General features: G+C 40.1%; 1 protein-coding gene across 29 annotated transcripts in view; it reads right to left on the bottom strand.

Annotated features, from left to right (window-relative positions):
• AFDN (afadin, adherens junction formation factor) overlaps positions 1 to 23502 on the bottom strand; it is a 145800-nt gene that overhangs the window by 33394 nt on the left and 88904 nt on the right. For 18 of the 29 annotated variants that reach the window (XM_034963258.4, XM_055114335.2, XM_055114338.2 and 15 more), the window contains 8 exons: positions 23091 to 23111; positions 22200 to 22345; positions 21779 to 21873; positions 21084 to 21349; positions 19283 to 19426; positions 17587 to 17785; positions 13581 to 13684; positions 11449 to 11535 (listed from right to left, as the gene is read on the bottom strand). In XM_034963258.4, the coding sequence (XP_034819149.2) occupies positions 11449 to 11535; positions 13581 to 13684; positions 17587 to 17785; positions 19283 to 19426; positions 21084 to 21349; positions 21779 to 21873; positions 22200 to 22345; positions 23091 to 23111 (1062 nt within the window). The remainder of the gene's footprint in view (positions 1 to 11448; positions 11536 to 13580; positions 13685 to 17586; positions 17786 to 19282; positions 19427 to 21083; positions 21350 to 21778; positions 21874 to 22199; positions 22346 to 23090; positions 23112 to 23502) is intronic. The other 11 variants (XM_055114351.2, XM_034963262.3, XM_034963264.3 and 8 more) reach the window with 1 other exon arrangement.

Raw genomic sequence — 23502 nt, 5'->3', positions numbered from 1 at the left:
TAAACCACTTAATTTAGGTCTTATTTCTAAACAATAATGGACAATCTATGTAGTCTATTAAGGCTGAACTCAAAATTTATTAAAATAATTAGTGTCTTTATATTTACATGCGCACACAATTAAAATTCATTTTATGGTAATTCTGTTTCTTTTCCAACTAAGAAAGAACAGCCAGGCCTAGAAGCTCTATGTTCTTTGCTGCTGTGTGTCAGCATGTAGAACATTCGAGTGTTAGCTATGTAATTACCAACCAAAAACAATCACAGAAATGTAGAAACAGTTCCAAGAATACTAGTGAAACGGTATTAAACACTGTGCTGTTCAGTATGGCAGTCGGCAGGCCACAGGTGGTGACAGAGCACTGAAAATGTGGCTCATCCAAACTGAAATATGGAAATGCAGAGACTTAGTATGGAAAAAAGAATGTGAACTATCTCATTGATGATTTTTATATTGACTACATGTTGAAATAACATTTCTGATGTATTCGATAATATAAAATATGGTATTAAAATTAACTTCACTTTTTAAAAAAACACAGCTAGCAGAAAACTGAAAATTCCCCATGTAGCTCATATTATATTTCTATCGGACAGTGCTGCACCAATAATGTAGATTTTCATAGTATGTTTGTTATGAGTAATGATAGGTACTAGCAACACATTTACAATTACGCAGATAATATGGCGAAAACAAGATTTTACCATACTATAATTTACATGCTAACATTACACATCCAGATTTCCAACCAAAAGAAAAAAAAAAAGAAAAGCAAAAGAGCCATTAAAATTGAGAACACAATATTATAGATAACTCCAGAAAGGCTAAATAGTTTTAAGGATTACTTGCTTAAAGGTACCTAAATATGGTATTTGAAAAGATACTATTGCATTTTAGTCCATTTATTCTTTGCAAAACTAATTATTCAGGATTACTCATTCCTCATTTAACAAATCAGTTTCTTTAAAGAAACGTTGAGGCAGAGGTCTTCTGAAAAGCAGTTACAGATTCAAAAGGCATCGGGAATGACAAATTTCATTAAGCACAATTTTGGAATTTAATTAACCAAACTTAAATACCAGAGGTAAATTTTTAAATATACTTTTCCCCGTCTGGAGGCCCCTGAGAACATTTGCAGTACAGCATCCAAACTGCTATGTTCAGCCTTTGTGCCCTTCAATGTAATTTCAGCATATCAGAGGACACCCAACATGTAGCACACACTGGCAGAAGATTTAGATCTTGTATCCTTTAAAAAAAAAGGCAAAAAGGAAACACAAAGATCACTGCCTGTTTGATCTTAACATTTTAATCTTAAAATGCCTCTTGAAACTGCCTTTCTTTCCATTAAAAAGGAAGAAGGGGGTTTCAGAGGGGGGATGGGACTAATGAGGGAGAGGAGAGAGAAGAAAGGAGGACAAAAAAAAGGATGAACCAAAGCTGTATCTGAAATTTACCTGTAGAATGAGTTACAAGAGAGAATGGCAATAAATGAACCAAAAGTTATCAAAAATTATAATAAAAAACAGAAATAACTCAGCTGCCATACATTCAACTTTCCCTAGAACTGAGAAAGAAGCACGCACCTATAAGTTGCTTTGTACATCCGATGAGAAATGGCAACAAGGAAAAGACTGCTCCCCAAATGTCTTCTCTAATTCTTTTACTGCACCTTTTCAGAAGAGGGCTTATAGAAGTGTAGGTAGTCTCCCCACACGCACAGGGAGGCTCGGTCAGGCAGAGCCTAGGCTTCAAACATTCCAGTAGCAAACCCTGAGTGCGTGTGGGAGTACAACGTGATAAACAGCATAAAGACATCATTAAAACACAATCCAAAAAAAAAAGAAAGAGCAGGAGGAAGAAAGATATGCTGGCCAAATCATCATGAATCCAACCCTATTGTTCTCAGGTAAGAAAACCTAGCCTGGGTTCTCTGGCTGGTGATTTTAGAACAATAAGTGGCTGGAATGACCTCAGAGCCCAGAAGTATTTCAGTCATCAGGCATGCTTCTGTTGACACACTGCCCGCTCGCTGCTCTCCTCGGGGCTTTTCAACTGCTTTACTTCTAGTCAGATAAGTAAATCCAGGCTTGGGTTTTAAAAACATTCTAAAGATCTCTCTTCTTGGGTAGGAATTACCTTAATTTTGAAATAATCAGTTCTAAAATTCACTTTGTATATGAATTCTACATTCAGCAACCTTGGAAGTCCATGGTAAGTTACCCCCAGCAGGTTTGGTGCTGTGAGCAAGGTAACTGAGCTTGATATCTATGAGCAAGGCTGTAGTTCCAGCTCTGGGTTTCGTTTATGCTTTGTATCAACTACAAACCCAACAGACCACATCTCTCTCTTCCCTCTCCATAAAATGAAGGGAACGAAGGTGGTCCCACAGATGGGATGCAGGAGGCCCATAAACCCCGAAAGACCGCACGCGACATTTGCAGGTGTGTGCATTTGACAACTCTCCTTAGCCTCGCAAAGCGGTGTGCGACTCAGCAGATTTTCAGGCACAAGAGACCACTGGAGGCGAGCCTGACACTCCTGACAAAGCTCCCCAGAGTCCTGGCCTGTGCAGAGGATGGGTCTGGATCACTTAAGATTCCACTGAGAGAGATGGGGCAAGCCCGGGGCAGTGTGAACCTCTGGGCTACCCCCACAGCCAATATTCTACATCCAGGTAAACTCGACAAATTATCATCATTTTCTATGATGGCTCTTTAGAGGATCAACATTTTATGTTCCTATTAAGTTATTTTAATGTTGTACTTGAATTCAGTATTTCAGCCAATCCAAGAAATCAGCACTTAGGCCAAAATTATAAACCAGGTAAAAATAGTATTCTTTTATATAATTTACTATTTTGCTTTTGACACACAAATATATTGTTTCCAAATTCATAAGAAGCCATGAGGGGCAGTGTCACTTCATACAACTTAGTGGAAAGATGTTTCTGGCATCTCCGTGGAAGAAATGTAAGCACAATAGGTCTTTGGAACTGACTAAAAAGGAACCCGGAATTTCCTGACTTCATTTGTTTGACTAGGTGTTTCCCACATGGTCATAATTAGGCCATTAAAGAACACAAGAGAAGGTCGCAAAGTCTTCAAAGGACTAAATTACAGTTTATGCGAGAAACTGACTCTCTGAACAGTGAGAAGGCATGTTAATAAACAGTCTTTACCATCTCATTTTTAGGGCATAGGAATCTTATATTTTAAGCTATGATTTTAAGATTTTAAAACTTTAAATCAGTACATTGTCTAAAAGCATAAACTTGAACATACTTAAGGCATTAATTAACCATTTATTTTTAAATAAAATAGTAAAATATCCTAAGTACTTTTAAAAGTGTCATTTTTATGTTCACTTTTAGAAAAAACAGGTTTTAGAGAAAGGCTGTAGTTAAAACCACCTAATGGGGCCAAATACAGGTTACATCATAGATATTCTTGTCCATGTCTTCAGCAAGTTACATAGCAGCAGTTATCATATTTAAAGCAACCTTCACCATATTATACCCAGCAGGATGAAATATCATGGCTGTTTTCTTAAATAAGAAGCATATAGAAGGCTTATGTTTTTATGAAGCTTAAGAATTTGCAGCACAAAAGTAGCAAAAACAAAAAAAGAGTGTGTAATTACAAGCTACATTAAACGGTTGTTGCTTCATGAGCAAGTTAATTATTGACAGGTTTAAACAAGTTACACTGAAAGAAAAAGCATTCCTTCAAGACCACAGTGAGCACGAGAACACCGACAACTGCCCCCTGAAGAAACTCACCACTGCCTGTGTTCTTCCAACAACAGAGAACCACATTTTCATTTCCGGGACCACAACAACTTCATGAACTGAAAATCAACCGTCTACTTCTCTCAGTTTTCAACAGCAACCAAGACAGCTGGTTTTTCAAGACCGGGATCACCACAATCTGCGCTGGATGCTATGACCCTGTATGGCATTTATCAACACGACCTAGAACCAACGCAATATTCAGGCTCTTACGTAACCAGTCCACGCTGACTGCTATTCGCTTTGTACTTTTAGACTTTAAAAAGACTTACAAAAATAAAAAGGAGGGAATTGTTTGTAATTTTAAAATCCAAATTAAACAGGAAGCATCATGTTGTCCCACAGATGACCAAGAAGTAGCCTGCTGATCGTCCCCAAAAGCAATGTTTTAAAAAGTAAACTGCATACCCACACTGCTTCCAAATCATCTGGATTTCATAAAACGTAACCACCATGTGGAAGGCGAGTCAGGGAACTTAACATCAAAACATGGTTCAGGGTTACAGCAGCTAACCCATACACCAATTTAGAAAAGGAAAAAAGAACGGGCCAAAGACAAAAACCACGCAGCTTATAGAAAACAACAAAAGCACACAAATGACTAGGGGTAAAATTTAACTACACAAGTCTATAGGTTCCTCTGCAGAAAAAACATATACCACACACTCATGAGACTAACAAGAATACAAACAGCAGGTGATTATCCAATACCAGGCTCAACATGCCTGACACAGCTTCTCTCTCTGAAGAGCTGAGGTAACTATAACTATTACTACTATATTAAAGGCAAGGAAACTGAGGCTTTGAGAGGGGGTGCCATGTGCTCCGTGCTCCAAGGCTGCCAGTGGCAGGAGCAGAATATGCACAGCAGCAGCGTGACTGCAAAGCCCAGACATAAACAGAATCCTACGTGATGCCGCCACACCAACAGGCTCAGTAAGACGCAGGGCAGGGCTAACGGTGAAATCCCCCTGTATACTGCCCTACCCTGCACTCAGAATACACCCCTGAAATCTCAAAAATACCTCCACTCTATTATAATAATGTAGGCAGACCCACATACCTATCAACTATACAGTGTTATCTCGGCAGTGTGTATGTACTAGATGACTTTCCAAGTACCAGAAATTACAAGTAAACTGGGAAAAAAATGGACTGTATTTAGTAATCCAGTATGCCAGGGAACTGCTAGATTCATTTCTCTCATTTCAAGAAAAGGCATTAACAGATGCTTCATTTCTGAAAATGTTACACTGTCCAATTAACAGGCCATTTTCTTTATTTCCTTCAGAGCATCTATATGCTGACATCCAAATTTCATCTCTAGCTCTAACCTTCTGAGCTTCACTATCCAGCTATCTACCAGATAATCTATTCACTCACCTGAACAGGCATCCCACATCTCCAGTGTGACATGTTCAAAGCTGAACTCCTGATGCCACCATGCCTGCCCCCTTCAGTTTCCCTGCCTTTGTAAATCACACCTCCATATGTCCAGCTGCTCAAGACAGAATCAAGATTCATCTTCTTGAGATTCATCGTACTTCCCTCTTTCATCCGCTACTGCAACTCATAAGCCAATCCAAAAACTGCCATTCAACAAATATGTATCAGTACCTACCATAACCAGAAACTGTCAACCTTTCAATAGTGGACAAGAGAAGATGCCTGCCTTCACGGGGTGTCTGTTCCAGAACGCCTTTGTCCTCTGCACACAGAGCAAACCATCCCGTCATCTCCACTGCCACGACCCTACTGTAAGCCTCCACGACCTCTCATCTGGAAAACTAGTACAACTTACTTACTAGTCTCTGGTTGTACTTCTGAGCGTCTCTAATCCATGTTCCAGAGTTGTAAAAATAAACTTTAAAAACTGCACTCTCATCATATCATGCCTCATTTAAACCTCAAGGGTCCTTATTTCACCTATAATAAAATCCTCAGCTCTGTCGAGACCCACCATCACAAGGCCTTTCTTTATGAAGTTTTATTGGAACGCAGCCACGCTATGCCACAAACTGCCCTGTGGCTGCCATGATAGCAGAACTACTCAGGGCAACAGATTCCACATGGCCTGCAAAGCAGAAAATCTCCACAGTCTGGCCCCTTACAGAAAAAGCTTGCTGACACTGTACTCTATGATCCGGTCCTATCTGCCTCTCCACACACCCCACATGGCTTCCCCTGACAGCCCAAACTGGGCTGAGCCTGTGCACAGGGCCCGCTGCCATCCTTGACCTGGCTAACACCGACTCATCCTTCAAGTTCAGCACTGACTTCCACTCTGGAGCGCAGTTGAGACATTCTGCAAACAGCCATGGATAATGACCATCGATCATATAATTCCTCACTCATATTATTCTGTCTCATCTTTCAAGTGGTCAAGGGGCATGTGCTGATGAAGTGACTAAGATCACAGACATCTCACCAGGAGAAGAAAACTTTTATCACTAGGTAAAAAAAACTTTCATGAGCGTCAAATCCACGCTTAGTCTCACTAAATCTATTTTATAAGCTGATGATTAACCATTTTACTATTGTTATTATGAGACAGGGTCTTACTCTGTTACCTGGGCTGGGGTGCAATGATGAAAAAACAGTTCACCACAGCCTCAGCCTCCTGAGCTCAAACCATCCTCCTGCCTCAGCCGCCAGTGTAACTGGGACCACAGGTGCACATCATCACACTCAGTATACTTTTTGATTTTTTTGTAGAAATGGGGTCTCACCTTGTTGCCTGGACTGGTCTTGAACTCCTGGGCTCAAGTGATCCTCCTGCCTCGGCCTAAACCCATCTGCTGGGATTATAGGCATGAGCCATGGCACCTGGCCAAGTTAACCATTTTAGAACTAAATCTGAACTCCCTTTTCTTTCTTCCAGTTTTCAATTTATACACATTATTCACTGTGGAAGGTATTTGAAAAGACCAAAAACAAGAACAAAGTGAACATCATCTACAAGTTAGGGAGGATCTCTCCCCACTTTAGGAAAGGGACACACAGGTCTATGTCCCCAGCAAAGGGAAGAGCAGGGCCTTTCCAGCCACTCTCTACCTCTTCCCGTCTGACTCCCCACGGAGGCAGCAAAGCCATGCATGGGAGAGTGAGACAAGGATGCCAAATAGAGCGGGTGCTCAAAACCTCTTCAGGCTGTCTTTTGGAGTGTCCTGCTCTAAGGGGACAACTACCTTCACCTTCCTCTTACCAGGGAAGACTTGCTGTGTGAGTGACCTGAGGAGGGGGAGGGAAGCATGTTTAATTCAGGAGTCACAAATTTGCAGGTGCAGTGTAGACATGCACATCAGACACATCCCCAATCTAGCTTCAGCTGGTGAAAGGTCCATCTTTTTGACTGTATGTACCTAACCTTCTATACTGTTACTATGCCCCATTAAGCCCCAATTCTATTAATATAGCCTACAACCCAGTTAGAAGTACTATTAACATTGTTATTTCCTGGTCTTCTTTACAAATCTTTGTAAATATCTTTTGTTAATTTTTTTTTTTAAATGCTGGAGATTTAAAGTTTAAAAGTGAAAATTTACACTCTACTTTTCACACGATAGGCAGTAATATTCTCTTCTGAAATATTATTTTAACTATTAGACACCACTTTCATATTAAGTTTATTCTAATACTAGTAAAAGTACAAAGAACCTAGTCTTGAAGTTACAATATACCCTGAAGCTAACCCCTGCAGACTCCTAAATCACATTAGACTCACGGAAGCCAGTAATTCTACTACACTGATACCTACTGTACCTTTTCACCACAAATGACAAATATTTTTGTAATAGCAAAGATTCCAGAGTCAGTTATTTTTATGACGAAATTACTTTCCACTGACGATACAGAGAGAAGGTTGTGTTTCTTCTGAGGCTTCCTTGTGTAAGAGCAAATGCAAAGAGGACATACAGCAGCTCAGGAGACTTCACACCCCACAGAAGAGGGGATTAGGGATTAGCAGAGGCTGGGTGTGGAAGAGCTGACCAAGTGCAAGGATCTAAAAACAAGAAGCAAAGACAGGTGTGGGCAGCAGCATGGATGCACAAATGGGCAGAGGCCAGGTGGAGCCCATTCAAGCAGCATGGGCTCCCTGGACTCAGGCACAGTCGGGCACTCCTAGGGCTCTGCACCCGTGCCTGAGCGTCTGAGCTGAGGCACTTTTCCTGACACCTTTTGCACTCCTTCCCCTCTCCCTCCCAGGTTCATAACTGGCAGAACCTTCCTTCTGGAGCTCCTCCTTGAAGTGAGAGGATTCTCCTCATCTGGGCATCATCTGACTGTCACCTGACACTGGGGCTGGCACCTTGTCCCTCAGCCTCTTGCCTGCATTGCCACAGTAAAACTGAACAGAGGCTCAGGTGTGACTTTCAAGCTGGCTTGTTGTCCTAATTGCCCCCTGTCACCCTGCCAAGGACAGAGGTCAAAATTCAGAGACAAACAACCAGAGGCCAGAGGCCACCCAGGAGAAGGTGAGAAAGTGCCAAGTGAACCCAGAGCTCCGCTCCTTCTGCCCTGCTGTAAGGTAATGCTGGTTCCTTTATACATCCGGAAATCATGCGAAAGAGAATACCAAAAACTCTGAAAGACTGAATGCAGAAGTAAATTAGACTTGAATCTATAGGAAACAAATAGTTTTGTACTGCAAGATACTTCTTTTAACTGGAAGAGGTGGACACTGATCGTGGAAGCCCCCTACTTCCACCTCCACACTCTTAAAACCCCAGGTAAGAAGAGCATTTAAAATAAGGTTACAGGATGAACATAACAGAAAATATGGAGGTTACATTCTGCCCACAGATTTGAGTACAGTAGGGTAATTTGTGATTCTGATTTTTTCCTGAAAATGGGCATTGACTCAGTCGGTAAGCAAAGAGAAAACATAGCTCTATGGCTGATAGTTCCCCTTTTCCATCTCCAAATGTTTGAGTCCTGGTCCCTTAAATTGCAACAGCCTGGAAACATGGCCTGTGAGCAGAACCCTTACCAGGAGTAAGCAGAAATTCTAGATGGTGAGGTGGACTGAAGGGCCCTGGACTACCCTCTGCCTGCACAGGTGAACCCCACACGTCTTGGTCTCTGAGAGGCAGCTCACTATGCCCCACGTGGCACCTTCAACCCATACGCTAAAAGGGTTCAGGTTCCTCTGACGAACTCCTGAACAGACGCCCACCTTTCTTCCCAAGTTCTTCTAATCCATCCTGCACACCAGACCCAGATGAAGCCTCCTAAAATGTCAGTTTCATCATGTTCCTCTTTTGTTCTAAATCCTGCATTTCTTTGCGGTGCCTACAAGATAAGGCACAGACTCCTTAACCTGTCAATCAAGAGTTTTAAAACTAATTAAGCACTGCTTTCCTTATTCTGCTCTCCTTAGTAATCGCACAGGTCTCACCTTATCCAAAAGTGGCCCACACAAGACTCGTTTCTTCTATCTCTGCTTGTGCTCTCACTCCCACCCACAATATATCTCCCTTATTCCTTTATTCCAATCATGTTTGTTCCAAGGATTAGCTGAAACTCCACTTCTCCCAAGATGCCCTCCACAACCGCTACAACGCCCATTCATCTTCTTAATTTCTCCAAAATACACAAAGGTAAAGTTTTATGGTACTTGCACTAGATCTTAATCACATATTGTTTCGTAGGCATTTGTGTTGTTACGACTAAGATTATGGATAACAAATTTTCCTGATAGCTAATTCAGTGAGAGTTGTGCTAATATAGCTGGTAATGTGTTATTTTAAATAACTTCCAGGATTAAACTTGTGTAACAGCAAATCAAATACCCACTCGGTAAAAAAAAATTGTTCTTATTTGCTATTTTTCAACAAGTATTTTTTGCCTACTATATGCTGGGGACTGTGTCTGGGAGTGGGGATAGCTACAGTGAAGATGCTACAGAGTCAGTCTGACAGGAAAAAAGATACCAAACTCATGATTTAATTCCAGTTCTAAAAGTACCCTGATTTAGGGGACAGAGATGAGCAGAGTGAGCTGCCAGGAAGTCCTTGCAAAGTAGGACACAAAAGCTTTGTTAGCACTTTGGGAGGCCGAGGTGGGAGGACTGGTTGAGGCCAGGAGTTTGATCGAGATCAGCCTGGGCAGCATAGCGAGACCCTGTCTCTAAAAAAATTTTTTAAATTAGCCAGGCATTGTGGTATGCTCCTGTAGTCCTAGCTACTTGGGAGGCTGAGGCCGGAGGATCACTTGGCCCAGGAGTTCAAAGCTGTGATTGTGCCACTGCACTCCAGCCTGGGTGACACAGCAAGACCCAGCCTCTTTTAAAACATAAAAATAAAAAAGGTCTCACAGCATGATGGGACAGTAGATGCAAATATGCCCAGCCAGGCAAAGCCTGTGTACTTGTTAGACCACTTATTAGCTCACCATCTAGCCTTCGGTTCAAAGCCAGGACCTCAACATTTTTTCTCATACTTCTGCACTTGTTCGCTGCAAAGCTGACCTCATGGCCTGCCCCTATACCCTCATTTCAAACGGACCCTTCACAAATTAGAGCAGCTGAGGAAGAAAAAGCTTCGGTGAAAGCTTTTAAAAATCACAGGTCTCTAGGCAATGGGAATGGCAAGGTTTCAAATGATAGTCCGTTTATTTCCAAATCAATATTCAGGATAATATAATTCTGGTATAAAGAAAAATAAACTAAAATTTTTGACTATTAGCAATTAAAATATTTCTCAAGGCACATTAACTGCGTAATTCAGAAGGCACTTCTATCATATTGCTATGTAACAGTTTCAAGCTTTTCATATATTCCCTAGAGATAGAAACAAAAATACAAATTGTAGTGGCCAAAGTGTTATTTTTAAGCAAAATATCAGCAAAGTTGACTGAAACATTAGTTACTGAATATTAGCTAAACATATATTTGTTTCACGGAAAATATCTAAATATGATTCAAAGCTAAAACTCATTCTAAGCAAACATAATTGAGATTCCATATTGGAAGAGGCTCATGAGTGAGTAACACCAAGTCACAATACTCATTTCTTTAACTCAAAGAAAAGATCTGTGTAGCTTTAAATATCCTGCCAAAACTAGCGGGTGAAGGGATTCAAACCCCAAGAATTCCAGGAGGGTGGTCCAGCAGTCAACACCTATCAGAACTATATAAGGCCTAGGTTAAGAATGCCATTTCCTAAGCTCCACGCCAGACTTACTGGAAGGCACCTGGAAATGAGAACCAGAAATCTCCTTGTGTAGCAAAGTCCTTAGTGGTTCTTATGTGCACTGGAGTCTGAGAAAGGAGTCCAGTGGCCCACTATGATGAGGTGACAGCCCTGTGCCCCACTCCCACGATGCAGTTTTCTGCTGTAGCAATGCTTTCTCTCCTCACTGTGCGAATCAAGTTTTGACTATGCCTTTAAATTGTTTCCTTCTGAGCACCATCTGCTCAATCTCAAAGTATCACTCTAGCAACATTCTCAGAGTAGGAGACCATCCCTCAACTAATTGGGCCCAGTGAGCACACTGGCTTCATTCATGTAACACCATTCCTCTCCTACGCAGAAACAGAACTGAACAGGCACCTTATACACAGGTGGTAAAGTACTCCCACACGATCCACTCTGACAACCACTGATTCAATGCCGAAAGACTGGAGAGAACAACTCGCACATGACTAATTGGCCTACCTTTGCTGCAACAATGCTAAGGCCCATTCCATTCTGCTTTTTTAGGGTCACAGTGATTATTTCAGGTTCTTTCCTCAGAGGCTGAGCCTAAAGGATGAAAACAAAGGTTTATTTTATGACTGAAATGGAAGTGCTTCTGTATGGTCAGACAACTCATGATCTAGTGAATCATGTTCACTGGAGCAAATGGGGAAAGAAAAAGGATGAGAAGATAAACAGTAAAAAAAAATTTCAATTAATACAGATACTCTTCAGGTATTAATCTGGTAAACTAAATCGATATTCTTGACTCAAGTCTTAAAGATGAATTTAGTCATAAATGCTATTTAAATGTGATTTGAAGAACTTAGCTTATAAAATAAAATTAAACCCCCATTACTATCAGGTAGAAAGCCTGATCGTAAGGACAAAATTCAATTTTCACTTTATTACCTTTCAAAATAAATTACCAGTCTTTTTGTGTTTTCAAAGAAGAAATTTAAACTTATTTTACACTATCCACGGGGAGGACTGCAAAAAATGGTTATAACAAAGATGACCTAACATCTTTGTCTCTTGTGAAAACCCAGCAGTCATTTTATTTTAAATCGCAGCACCACGGCCGCTGCAGGACTCATGCAGCAGCACCCAGAGCGCGCTGCTATTGAGTGAAGCCCGCCTGGCTGGGTAAGGAGCCTAAAACTGACAGACTGTAAGGCAAGACAGCTCCTGACAGACTCAAAGAATGAGAAAGCGAAATTACTCATTGAAGTTACGTGTTCTATACATGTCATTCCTATACGCCAAAGAGTAAACAAAATTCAAGAAGAAAATTAACAGTGCATACACACTAAGGAGGAACTTAAGTAATTAAATATATAAGCAGGAAGGTACCTTGCCAAGAGGTGGTAATTATACATATGGCTTTTTAATTTAGAAGGATAATAACTAAAGCTTGTAAGAGACTATTTTAAGGAAAATAAAATTAGTTGACATTAGAATTATTATTTTTTTTTAAATCAAAACCTGAAATCTCCTGAGGAATCTTAGGATAAACTAAAAAGACGAGGAATGAGTGAATCTACCTAGAAGGTACTTGTTTTTCCACAAAATTGGGTAAACAGAAGTTGCTGCTGTTATTTGGGACTTAACAGACAGCAGTTAGTAAAGTCAATAAAAAGTATTAGGGGCCGGGCGAGGTGACTCATGCCTGTAATCCCAGCACTTTGGGAGGCTGAGATGGGCGAATCATTTGAGGTCAGGAGTTCGAGACCAGGCTGGCCAACATGGTGAATCCCCGTCTCTACTAAAAATTCAAAAAAATTAGCCAAGTGTGGTGGCGGGCACCTGTAATCCCAGCTACTGGGAGGCTGAGGCAGGATAATCGCTTGAACCCAGGAGGCAGAGGTTGCAATGAGCCAAATTGCACCACTGCATTTCAGCCTGGGTGACTGAGCGAGACTCTGTCTCAAAAAAAAAAAAAAAAAAAAAGTATTAGGGGTATGTTCACTTTGTCAGTAGTTCAATGTGATCATCTATTTGGTACAAAAGAACGATCATCAATTAATTCAATTTCTGGAGATGGCCATGATATAATGCTCAAACCTAAGGTATGCCAGGAAGCCAAATTAATTACTTTGAATATACAAAAATTCCTGTTTGTGTTTAAAACTGTCTATATGAGGCAAAGTAGAATTGTTCTTAACATGTATGAAGCTGGGAAATTTTGGGATTTACCACTCTTTCAAAAAGATATAAAATATTACTAAATGGCTTGATATATATTTAAGACAAGGCAGAACTGACAATAAAAGAATGAAATATTTCTGCCAAAGAATTTTAAGAAAATATTTTAAGGTTATCATATTAACATGTTTTAAAATATGTATTAAGACCGGTATAACCATGGGTATAAGTGTTCTTTATTTTAAAAAGCACCACTGCTTACAGACAAAACTGTAATAGACATGGCTTGGGAGGAAAAAATACATATATATGAATTATGGCTTGAAAATTTCTGAATATCAGTATTTAACGGTGATTTTAAAACTCTGCTATCACACCAATCTTCAGTGTAAGAAAGAAACAAATCTGCATCACATCTTCAAGTCCTAAGGATCCATTTCACTTCATGGTACCCTCAAAATACTTGCCAGCTCTGTGTTCTCACGCAGAAGGTGACTTTCATAATCTGCACCTTCAAAATATATTGTCCAAGTACCTGGTGAACGTGTGTGAGGAATTAACCTGCAAAATCCTAAGGAGGAAACAAGCAAATTGTAAGTGAAAAAGCACATCTTGTCAAGATAAGGGAAGCAAGATTAATTACCAATTGCTTAATATCCAATACACGGTATTGATTTTTCTTACTCTACACCTTTAATCCCCTCTGCAAACTGAATTACCAGACATTTAAAATTATCCATTTGTTTCGGTCCAAGAGCATTTCAGCACCAAGCAGTAAAGTAAAATTGGCCTCCCACTCCTCTGTGTTCCAAAAGAACTTTTTTCTTACTCCTATAAGAAATTACCAAATAGCCTTGTCATTACTTCCTTGCAGAACTGTTTACTCCACTACACTAAGAGATCCTTAATAACATTCAGAATACCTACTTAGCAAAGGGAAAGGAAAGAGGGAAGGAGCCAGAAAACAATACGAGCATGGGGTGTCTGCCAGCACGTCAGACTCTCGGTTCAACTACTTACATTCAAATTATTGGGTAACTTGTATAACAATTCTAGGAGTCCTCCTCATTACTCTGTCCAAATTTACTTTTAAGGTCATACTAATTTAAATTTCTTACAAATAAAGTTCAGAATCATTTTATAATGTTTTCAAGAATATCTCTGATATTTTCATCAGGGACAAATGACATGCTTTGTAAAAGTAAGCCTTTCAATTCAAACTAGGTCATTCCTCATTTAGTCAAATCCTATTTTGTTTCTCAGCAATGTTTTTGACCAACTCCTATCTATCACACGGGCCCTGAACAATCCTCGGTACATTTTCTCTACTGCCATCTTCTTCCCACTATCAGCACCTAACATTCATCAAGAGCGTCCTGTGTGACAGACTCTGCGCAGCTTTTCACCACAGTCTCAAGTGGTCTAATGGCTTGGACTGGTGAGGAGTTTTCCCTGGCAGTAGCTGACAGTCTCACCCATTCCAGTGGTTCAACAAGGAGAAAATTCTGACCGTTATTTGTGGACAATTAGGTTATTTATGGTAGGCAAAAAAGGAGATGTCAAAAACATATTCAGTTAAAGTAAGTATACAAAGTAATTTTACTTAGTGTTTTTTTTTTATTTTTTAAATCACTATTTCAATTCAGATTCATGGAAATATAACCTACAACTTGCTTCTCTTTCTCATGTTTCAGGGAATCACTAATTTATCATGATTTTGAAATCTGAACAATTATAAATTATTTTCTTATTTTTTTTCAAGGGCCGCATTTCCATAACAAGCTCTGGACCATATTACAAATAGAGGTTTGGCTTTATTAGCTTACGGAATGCATCTCAGACCAGGAATGAGTCCAGGCTGGTCGTACAGTCTTTTCTCACAGAACTGTATTGTATGAAGGAAACAAAGGAATATATATTGACGGCACAAAGTAATTCTTTAATCAGCTTGTAAAGAATTGAGTGTGAAGCATTAAAAACACTGATGTCATGAAAGAGAACACTCGATTCTTTGTAAGTCTTCTAAAGGCACCTGTGCACTAAGCCACGTGTACAATGACCATCTAACACACATGAAGTAATGTGGTGATGCCTCGGCCACGGAAATATCACGTATGTCCTAAAATTAATCATTTAAGAGAGCTTATGGGGAAGTCACAAAGAATACTCCATCATCAAGTCAAGAGCTCACTATTTCCAACTTGGTGAGGATCCGCCCTATGGCACATGTGACAAAACTGGCAGTTGCTTCTAACCTATAAACTATACGCATTTGCAAAATGCTAGTAGTCACCTTACATGCTTATTTGCAAGGTATTAATTATAAAAACAACTAGTTACTGAGCACTGAACATACAGCAGGCCCATGTGAGGTGCTGAGGATCAGAGAAAGTGCAGCTGGTCAAGCCCAGGCTCTGAGGGACCACCCTCACTAAACGTGGAAGACAGACAGCAGCACGCGTTTCAAACACAATGTGACCACTGCAAAAATAGAAGCAAGTAACTAAGAATCACTCCTGGGGGAGACATGTTAAGTGTTAGGAAGACACTGAGGTTTTCCAGATAAAAGGACGCCTGATTAGAATTAAGAAAATAAGTAAGTGTGTAAGTTCAACAGCAGGAGTAGAGTACCGACAACGGTAACAGCACAGATATTAATAATATACAGTTCAATATGAATGACATCTATAGTGTGCGTATTTCAAGGTGAAGAAGGCAGGCTGGAAGATGATGTCATGCTCAACAGTTTAAATTAATCCCACACATGACAGAGGAAGAGTTCCTGGCAGGAGCGCCATCCGCAAACCATGGTTTTAAGATACCATGGCAATATGAACAATAGAACAGAATGAAAAAGTGGAGTGAGGAGACCGTCCGAGGACTAACGCTCTAAGTAACCCGTGTGTGGGGAAGAAGCCTGTGGGAAGGAAAGCTGGCTGTGCTTTCTGACTTGCTGAGATGCAGCACACTGGGAAGGATACTTCTCAGCAGTCCCGTGGTGGCCGACTGCCTGCCGCTTGGAAGCTGTGCTGCTGCCTCTGGGTCCACCAGTGTGTGGCATGAGGCTTTTTCCAGGGAATGGCAGAGCACGGAACTAATGCTCTGGGGCTAGTTCAGGCCCACTCCATTTCTCAGACCTGCACTGAAACCCAGCCCTCCTCCTTCCCCAACCTCGTCACAGGTGCACCTCTACCAAGACTGAAGGCTCTCCCTGCCTACTCCTGCCCTACCCCTCTTCCTTCACACACACTTTCCTAAAAGACCTCACCCCAGCCTCATCTCACCTTGGCCTCTCTCTGCGTCTCTGAGGATGGCACTGAGCCTTGAGCACCTTTTGGAAAGGCTCAGAGGTAACTGTTTTGCAAACACATTTCATTAAAGAAGCAGCCTTTGTAAAATGATTTTTTTAACTATCAGAAACTCTGAAGATATCTTGAAAGGTATAAAAACGTATTTATTGTGGGGAGTGAAACATTCACTGAAATTAAAAATCACACTCACCAGATTTATATACCTACGGGCATAAAACCTCTATCGTTATTACTTTTATGTGTTTAAACAAACCCCTACACTTTGAGTCTAACTTTCTACTCATCTGAGCTGTTTTCCACTTTATGAAAAAGTGGCAGACTGGGATTAAAATTTGGTCTAATACAAAACCTCATACATCAGAAATAACTGTGGTGTTTTTGATCAGTACAGATCACAAGAAAATGTAGTAAAAGTGACATAATAAAATCCAGGCAATCAGTTGTATTCGAACCTTTCAGGGCAATAAGCCCTTCACACAGAAAAGCACACAACATGCTGGAGTTTGGGTCTCACCAGCACACAGGCGCAAGCCAGCTTGGCAGTGCTGGCCACAGCAGCAGCAGCACTCACACCCACTCGCTCTGTGCTAGAGTTCTGCATGCTCCACAGGAACCCATTCAGTCCTCCCAAGAATCTCTTAGCTGGGTACTATCAACATGCCCATTTCACTGAAAAGAAACTGAGGTGCCAAAGTCACCTGCCAATGGCAGCACAGCCTGTAGGTGACAGAGGTGGGTTTAGAATGCAGGCAGTCTGCTTCCAAAGCTTGTGTTGCTCTTAACTGCTATGCTGGTATCAACAAAGTTTACAATTTAGTGCTAAAGGAATGAATCAACCTACTACGCTCATAAAATACCAAGAAGGGAGAACAATAAACGGTTCCTTGTTATCAGCCCAGGCAGAAAATGTAACCATGACATCAAGTGCGCAGAGCAGATGCTCACTACAGGGTCACAAAACATGCCCAAGGGCTCTGTGTCTCGACACTTCTGACCTTACATCACCATGAAATATTTCTCCAAGTCAGTGGAACACGGACTTCTCCAGACAGCATGAGGGTGCACTCCCACACAAGTGGACTACCCTATGAGATGGACAATGAATAAAATGCTCGCTTCAACCTGGGGCGTAGCTCAGATTCAGGCATGTAGACTAATTTACCTCTCTGGCACAGAGGGTCTAAAAATTCTTGTAAACCATTTGGAATGTTTCTGACAACATCACAAGAATAACCATCTTCTGGCAAAAGAAACGGCAGCTGCAGATCAGGATCCTCCTCCAACTGCACTTCCCTTCCATCACTGCGGGCCAGCTCATCGGCAGTGTTTTCAGCCACAGTCACTACATTTTCTATAAGATCCTGTTTGGAAAACAAATGCAAAATTAAAAAGAGATGCTCACTGCCTGGCGCATGTGACCAACAACTATTCAAAGGCTGTCTGCTCACTGCAGCACAGCTTGTCTCACAGACACACAGACACAGACAGATGCAGGGTTACGGAGGGAGCACAGGTCCCAGGAGAACCCCCATCATCAGTTTTCTAAAGCCAGCAACTCTGGGCCGCACACATTTTATAGATGAACCAAGATTTTAATTACTAATTTTAAGTAACGTGTAGCTTTAAATAAAAAGAAATTGTTCAATCACAAGAAGTTTCTTTTCTAATCATTTTTTTCTCACACAATTCTTTAATTTTCAGCTGTTAATAACTATATTTGTATAGAATGTTTAATGATATAGGGAAAAGCCCACACAATGTAAAATATAAAAGACCGGAATCAAATATCTACACAGTATTTTTGCCAGTTTGGAAATATATCAATATATAGAGGTTATTTCTGAATTATGGGTTTATGGGTGATTTTTATTTAGAAACGTTTTATTGATGTATTACCCACATATAGGAAAGTTCATAAATCCTAACTGTACAGATCAAAAAGATGAACATACCAGCTCAACCACCAGGTTCACTTCTGTTCAAGAAAAGAGAACATCGCCACCTGAGTAGCCACCCCATTCCCTATCACTGTCCCCTCCTTCTCCTTCAAAAAGAATGACATGGTTTTCAGGCTTCTATCACCAGAGTGTGATTTTGACTGTTCCTAAAGTGTACACAGATAGAAGCATATTCTATGCACTTTGCACAGGGCTGCCTTTTTTCACATTATGTCATAATGTTCATCCCAGTTGTTGTAACTGTAATTCATTCTTTCTCACATATTTCTTTAAATGACTATGACACGATTTATGTATATGCTATGCTTTTGATTTGGTGATTTCCAGTTTCTGGCTGTTTTGTGCATGTCTTGTTAGCATAAACTCAATGCTGGTCAATCCATCCATCCACATACATAATTCTCATGACTCATATTTAAGTCTACAGTATTTCTCTTTATAAATAGCTAACAGTGGTAGATACTATTTCTCACCCTCTGTTCCTCCTACTGAGAGGCAGGCATGCCAAAACTCCTGGCTCCATTCTGGATGAGAAGGGACAAGCCTCTCATTTCAGCTAGGCTGTAAGAGGGTGATCTGTGACAGAGGCACCCACCCTCTACACTCAGTTGTGGCTACGCACACTGGAACCCAACAGTCCTGGGCAGCCTCCTAACCTCCTCTCCTCTAGTCCTTCTGATGACTTCCCAAGAACCTAATTTCCTAAATAAAATCCCTTTCTACTTAGGAGTATAGTTTCTGTTTTTTCATTGAACTCTTGGACAGCAACACGAAAATGATCTTGTAAGATGAGAATAAATAAGTTAACGTATTAAATAAGATTTCCTTTTGTTTTTTCATCCAAATGTCCCCGTGCAAACATGTCCCGCACTGTGTGGTAATGTGGCAACATCCACTCACCGTTGGGATAAAAGGCTCATCAGGTGCACAGTGATAGTTCTGTAATAAGGCTTGAAGTTGTAGTGAATTTAACTTAAAGCAGGTGCTGTTTATATTTGGAATGTCATCAGGTGCATACTTATCCATGGTAAGCAAAGTCGTTGCCTATGTAAAAGAATAAAGGACATAAAATATCACACTTGTAAAGTTATTTCAAAAATATTATCCTTTATGTAATATTTATAAAAATATAACTTGCTAATTTAACTTTGAAATGCAGAATGATTTCAGGAAACAGACTTCCATTTACAGTAACTATATACATTAAATAGAACTAAAAGCATTATCTTGTAAAGGGCATCTTTTTAGATGCCCTCTTAATTTTATGACATGCATGTATAATTAGATTTATGTTCATAAAGCATTTTAAAAACTCTCTTCCAAAGCTAAACATTTACTTGACCATTCAGATGACCAATTACTGGTGTTTGAATAGTTTCATCGTCCTGACTTTTCATAACCAGCTGTCTAGCCTCTATACTAAATCTCTTTTAAAAAAAAGGTTAAAAAATGGAGAAAAAAATTATACGTAATACTAAAAAAAAAAGTCCTAGGTTTTTAAGCTGTAGATGACTCATTTCGTTAATTGCAAAACATCACCTCCTAGTTTTTCATACCTAAAAAATTTCCTCAGAGCTGGTTAAGCCACTGGGATATTATTTGGCTTTGTATTCTTGAGGGTTAATTATCATCCATTTTAAAACTGGTACTCATCTTTCACTGTAAAGTGTTCTGAAATACATCTTACTGATCTCAATATAAAGATCCCTTTAAGGATATTTACAGTCCACTGGTTACCACTTATGAGTTAAACTGTGTCCCCTAAAAATTTGCAGGGCTAACCCTCAGTACCTCAAGAGTGTTATCTTTTTTCGAGACAGCATCTTTCCAGGGAATCATCAAGTTAAAACAAGATCAACTGGTCCAATGTCGGCTGTCCTTATAGAAAGCAGTCTTTCGGACACAGACAGGCAAACGAGGAGAATGCCATACGAAGACAAAGGCAGGGACTGGGATGATGCATCTACAGGCCAAAGAATGCCAACTGCGTGCAAACCACCAGAAGCTAGGGGGAAGGCCTGAAACAGATCCTTTCCTCAGAGCCCCCAGACGGAATCAACCCTGCTGACATCTTGATTTCAACTTCTGGCCTCCAGGGCTGTGGAGCAACTGTTAAGCCACTCAGTTTTTGACACAGGTTCAGTATTCCTTAACTGAAATGCTTGGGACCAGAAGTGTTTCAGATTTTGGAGTTTTTCCAATTTTGGAAGATTGACATATACGAGATATCTTTGGGGATGGGACCCAAGTCTAAATATGAAATTTGTTTCATATACACCTTATACACACAGACTGAAGGTAATTTCATACAATATTTGAAATAACTTTGTGCATGAAACAAAGTTTGTGTACATTAAATTATCAGAAAACAAACCATGTAAACAATCTGCAGTTGCCTGGTGTCACCACCATTTCTAACTCTGAATTTTTATGTATCTATAAGCAATCATTTTATTAGATTTATTCAGGCTTAAGTACTTAACAGTAACAATTATGGCATACAATTAATACAGTGAAAAACTAATCTGTACTTTGTAACCGCAGCCCAAGTACTCACATAGCACTACTTCATTATTTGTACATACGAAAAACCCCAAAAAGAGGGTATTGAGGTTTTGCTGCATTGAAGCTCTTGCTCATCATAAAGATCAGATGCCTTTACCATAAAGCACATGAGCTGGGGAGTGGCACCAGCACTCACCTGCACGATCCTGCTCAGATGACAGTCCGCAGCCAGTTCCAGCCCCTGCTTCTCAGCCCAGGCTTCAATATGGCCCAACTGCTGACGGATAATTGCACCCCAGTAATGGGAGCACAGCCCCGAATCTGGGTCGGTCACCAATCTATTGAACAGCCACATATTGATGAAGTGGAAGAGCTGAGAGAAGAGCTGGATGGTCAGGGCGGCATTGACTCTGCAGCGTCGTAGCAAGGACATGGCTCCTGTGAGCGTGTGCAGCACATCATCTGCCCAGACAGGATGAGAGGACAAGAGGAGCAAAATGTCATCCAGGAAGAAGCCTTTGAATGTGCAGCAGATTTAGATAATGGTACCTATGGTAGTAAGTGCTGTTTAATTACTTTAAAAGTATCAACTTCATTCCAAGAGGAAACAGTGACATGATCTTAAACTACATATAGTTATTAACTAATTACACTTAACATCATTAGTTTGGCCTTAAGAGAGTTTTTAAAGAGTATGGCCAGCATGACACACCAAAATAAGAACTATCTGTAAACAAAACAAATAGTAGTTAAAATTTATTAAAGATTGCCAAACCCAAAAGGACATCCCATTTATTTTAAAAACACCTCCACTTACCTACGCTAAGCATTAAAATGATGCTAAACGTGAAGGAAGCGGGATAGAGGGAGAGAGTCAGAAAACATCCTAACCTATTTTTGGTCTTTGCAGACTGTTCTCTTCAGGGTCATCTAGAAAGGCTGGCATGTAATTATTAAGTTCTGATTGAAGACAGTGAACCAAGTATCTGAAAATATATAGACAATTTAATCTTAGCATGACAGACAGCTATTGTCAGACACGTTATCACATGGGAAGCAATCTGGACTCTTAAAAAATATTTTCCATTTAAAAAAAAATGTGGAATCTTGAAACATAGCTCACTGAATTCAGTATAACTATATTAAGGATATAACTATAGGTAGTTAATACATTTTGCAAAAATGTATGCTTCTTTATATTCACCTTCAATCAAGGTAAATATAAATCTTAAAATTAGTTTGGAAAACTGAATAAGAAAACAAATGACTTAATTATTTAGAGTAGTGCCGCCTTCAAAAATGTGTTCCTTACTTAAATGCCATTTGAACCAAATGTGCTAAAACATCTTGAGCATCCAGTGTGATCCGACTAAGGTCTCGGTCTTGCTTAATGAAGTTGAGAAGTTCAGATGCATTTGCCATCCAGAAGGCAAGTGCCCCTGCAATATTCTTCTGTTTCTGTAGACAGAACACATTTCCATAAGCAACAGAGAATAAACAAAAGTAATAAAAATATAAAGGAATGCTCTTGAAAAGCTGCTGAAGATAGACCAGTACCTTCCCATTTCACCAAGGTATTTACCACAGATACCAGATATTTGCAAAATAATTTGGGTGCATACATAGCAATGGGAAGTAAATAACCACTGCAACTATTTCTTAGGATTCATGCACATAGACATATGGATTCAGTTAGCTACAATTTATAGATGGAATCAGCGGAGAAATGGAGATATCAAATAATATAACACCAAATTGTAGACCGTGCATTATCTGGTAGTCTGTGCAGTATACATACATGTATCCATGGTTACCCACAGCCACCCTGATACTTGTAGTCACTGGCTTGGACACCATGCAACTCAGTATCAAGTACTGATCTATCACATCCTCTCCCGACCACATGTGCAGGCCAGGCAACCTCAGATGAGATCCAAAGAATAGGAACCAAGGATAAATAATAAAGAGAAGAAACAGAACTTTTGTCATTTCATATCCACACTGAAGTGCATTAAGCAGAAATTATGAAATGCCGATAAAGGTTGCACAGTCAAAAAGGGTTTTAGTACTGCATGTCTCAGTTGCTGAATGAGTGTTATGAGCTGTTCAGTCCAGCTGTTGTATTACTGTATTTGACATGGGAGCAGCATGAGAAACTTGGCTAAGCAACACAGCTAGGATCAGCTCCCAGCAGATGTCCTACCTGGTCAACCTGGTCTACTTCCTGGAGAAAAACAGACGAGGGGAAATCAAGCAGAACGAGAGAAAGAAACTTGTAAACAATCATGATAGTTTAAAAAAATCAAAACACTAATATGAAGGTACGACATGAAGGTACGACATTTAGTTATGTTATTCCCAAAATAACATTTTCATTTATGGTTCTGAAGCACCTTTAGAAGTATACGACCTAAAGGATTAGTTTTATGTTCTTACCACTGGCACAATAACTAACTGCATTTTTAGAGTTTATCAATAAATATGATGTTACAATAAACACACATGAACACACTGATCTCTTTAAAAGATTTACAATGGAAGGACTTGTGAACGAACATCTTTCAGTGATATGGTGTGCTTACTACTTACTTAAAAGGTACCTAATAAGGTGAAAG

Source organism: Pan paniscus, chromosome 5 (assembly GCF_029289425.2).
Source record: "Pan paniscus chromosome 5, NHGRI_mPanPan1-v2.0_pri, whole genome shotgun sequence".
Lineage (NCBI taxonomy): Eukaryota > Metazoa > Chordata > Mammalia > Primates > Hominidae > Pan > Pan paniscus.
This window is presented reverse-complemented; position numbering and strand designations above follow the sequence as displayed.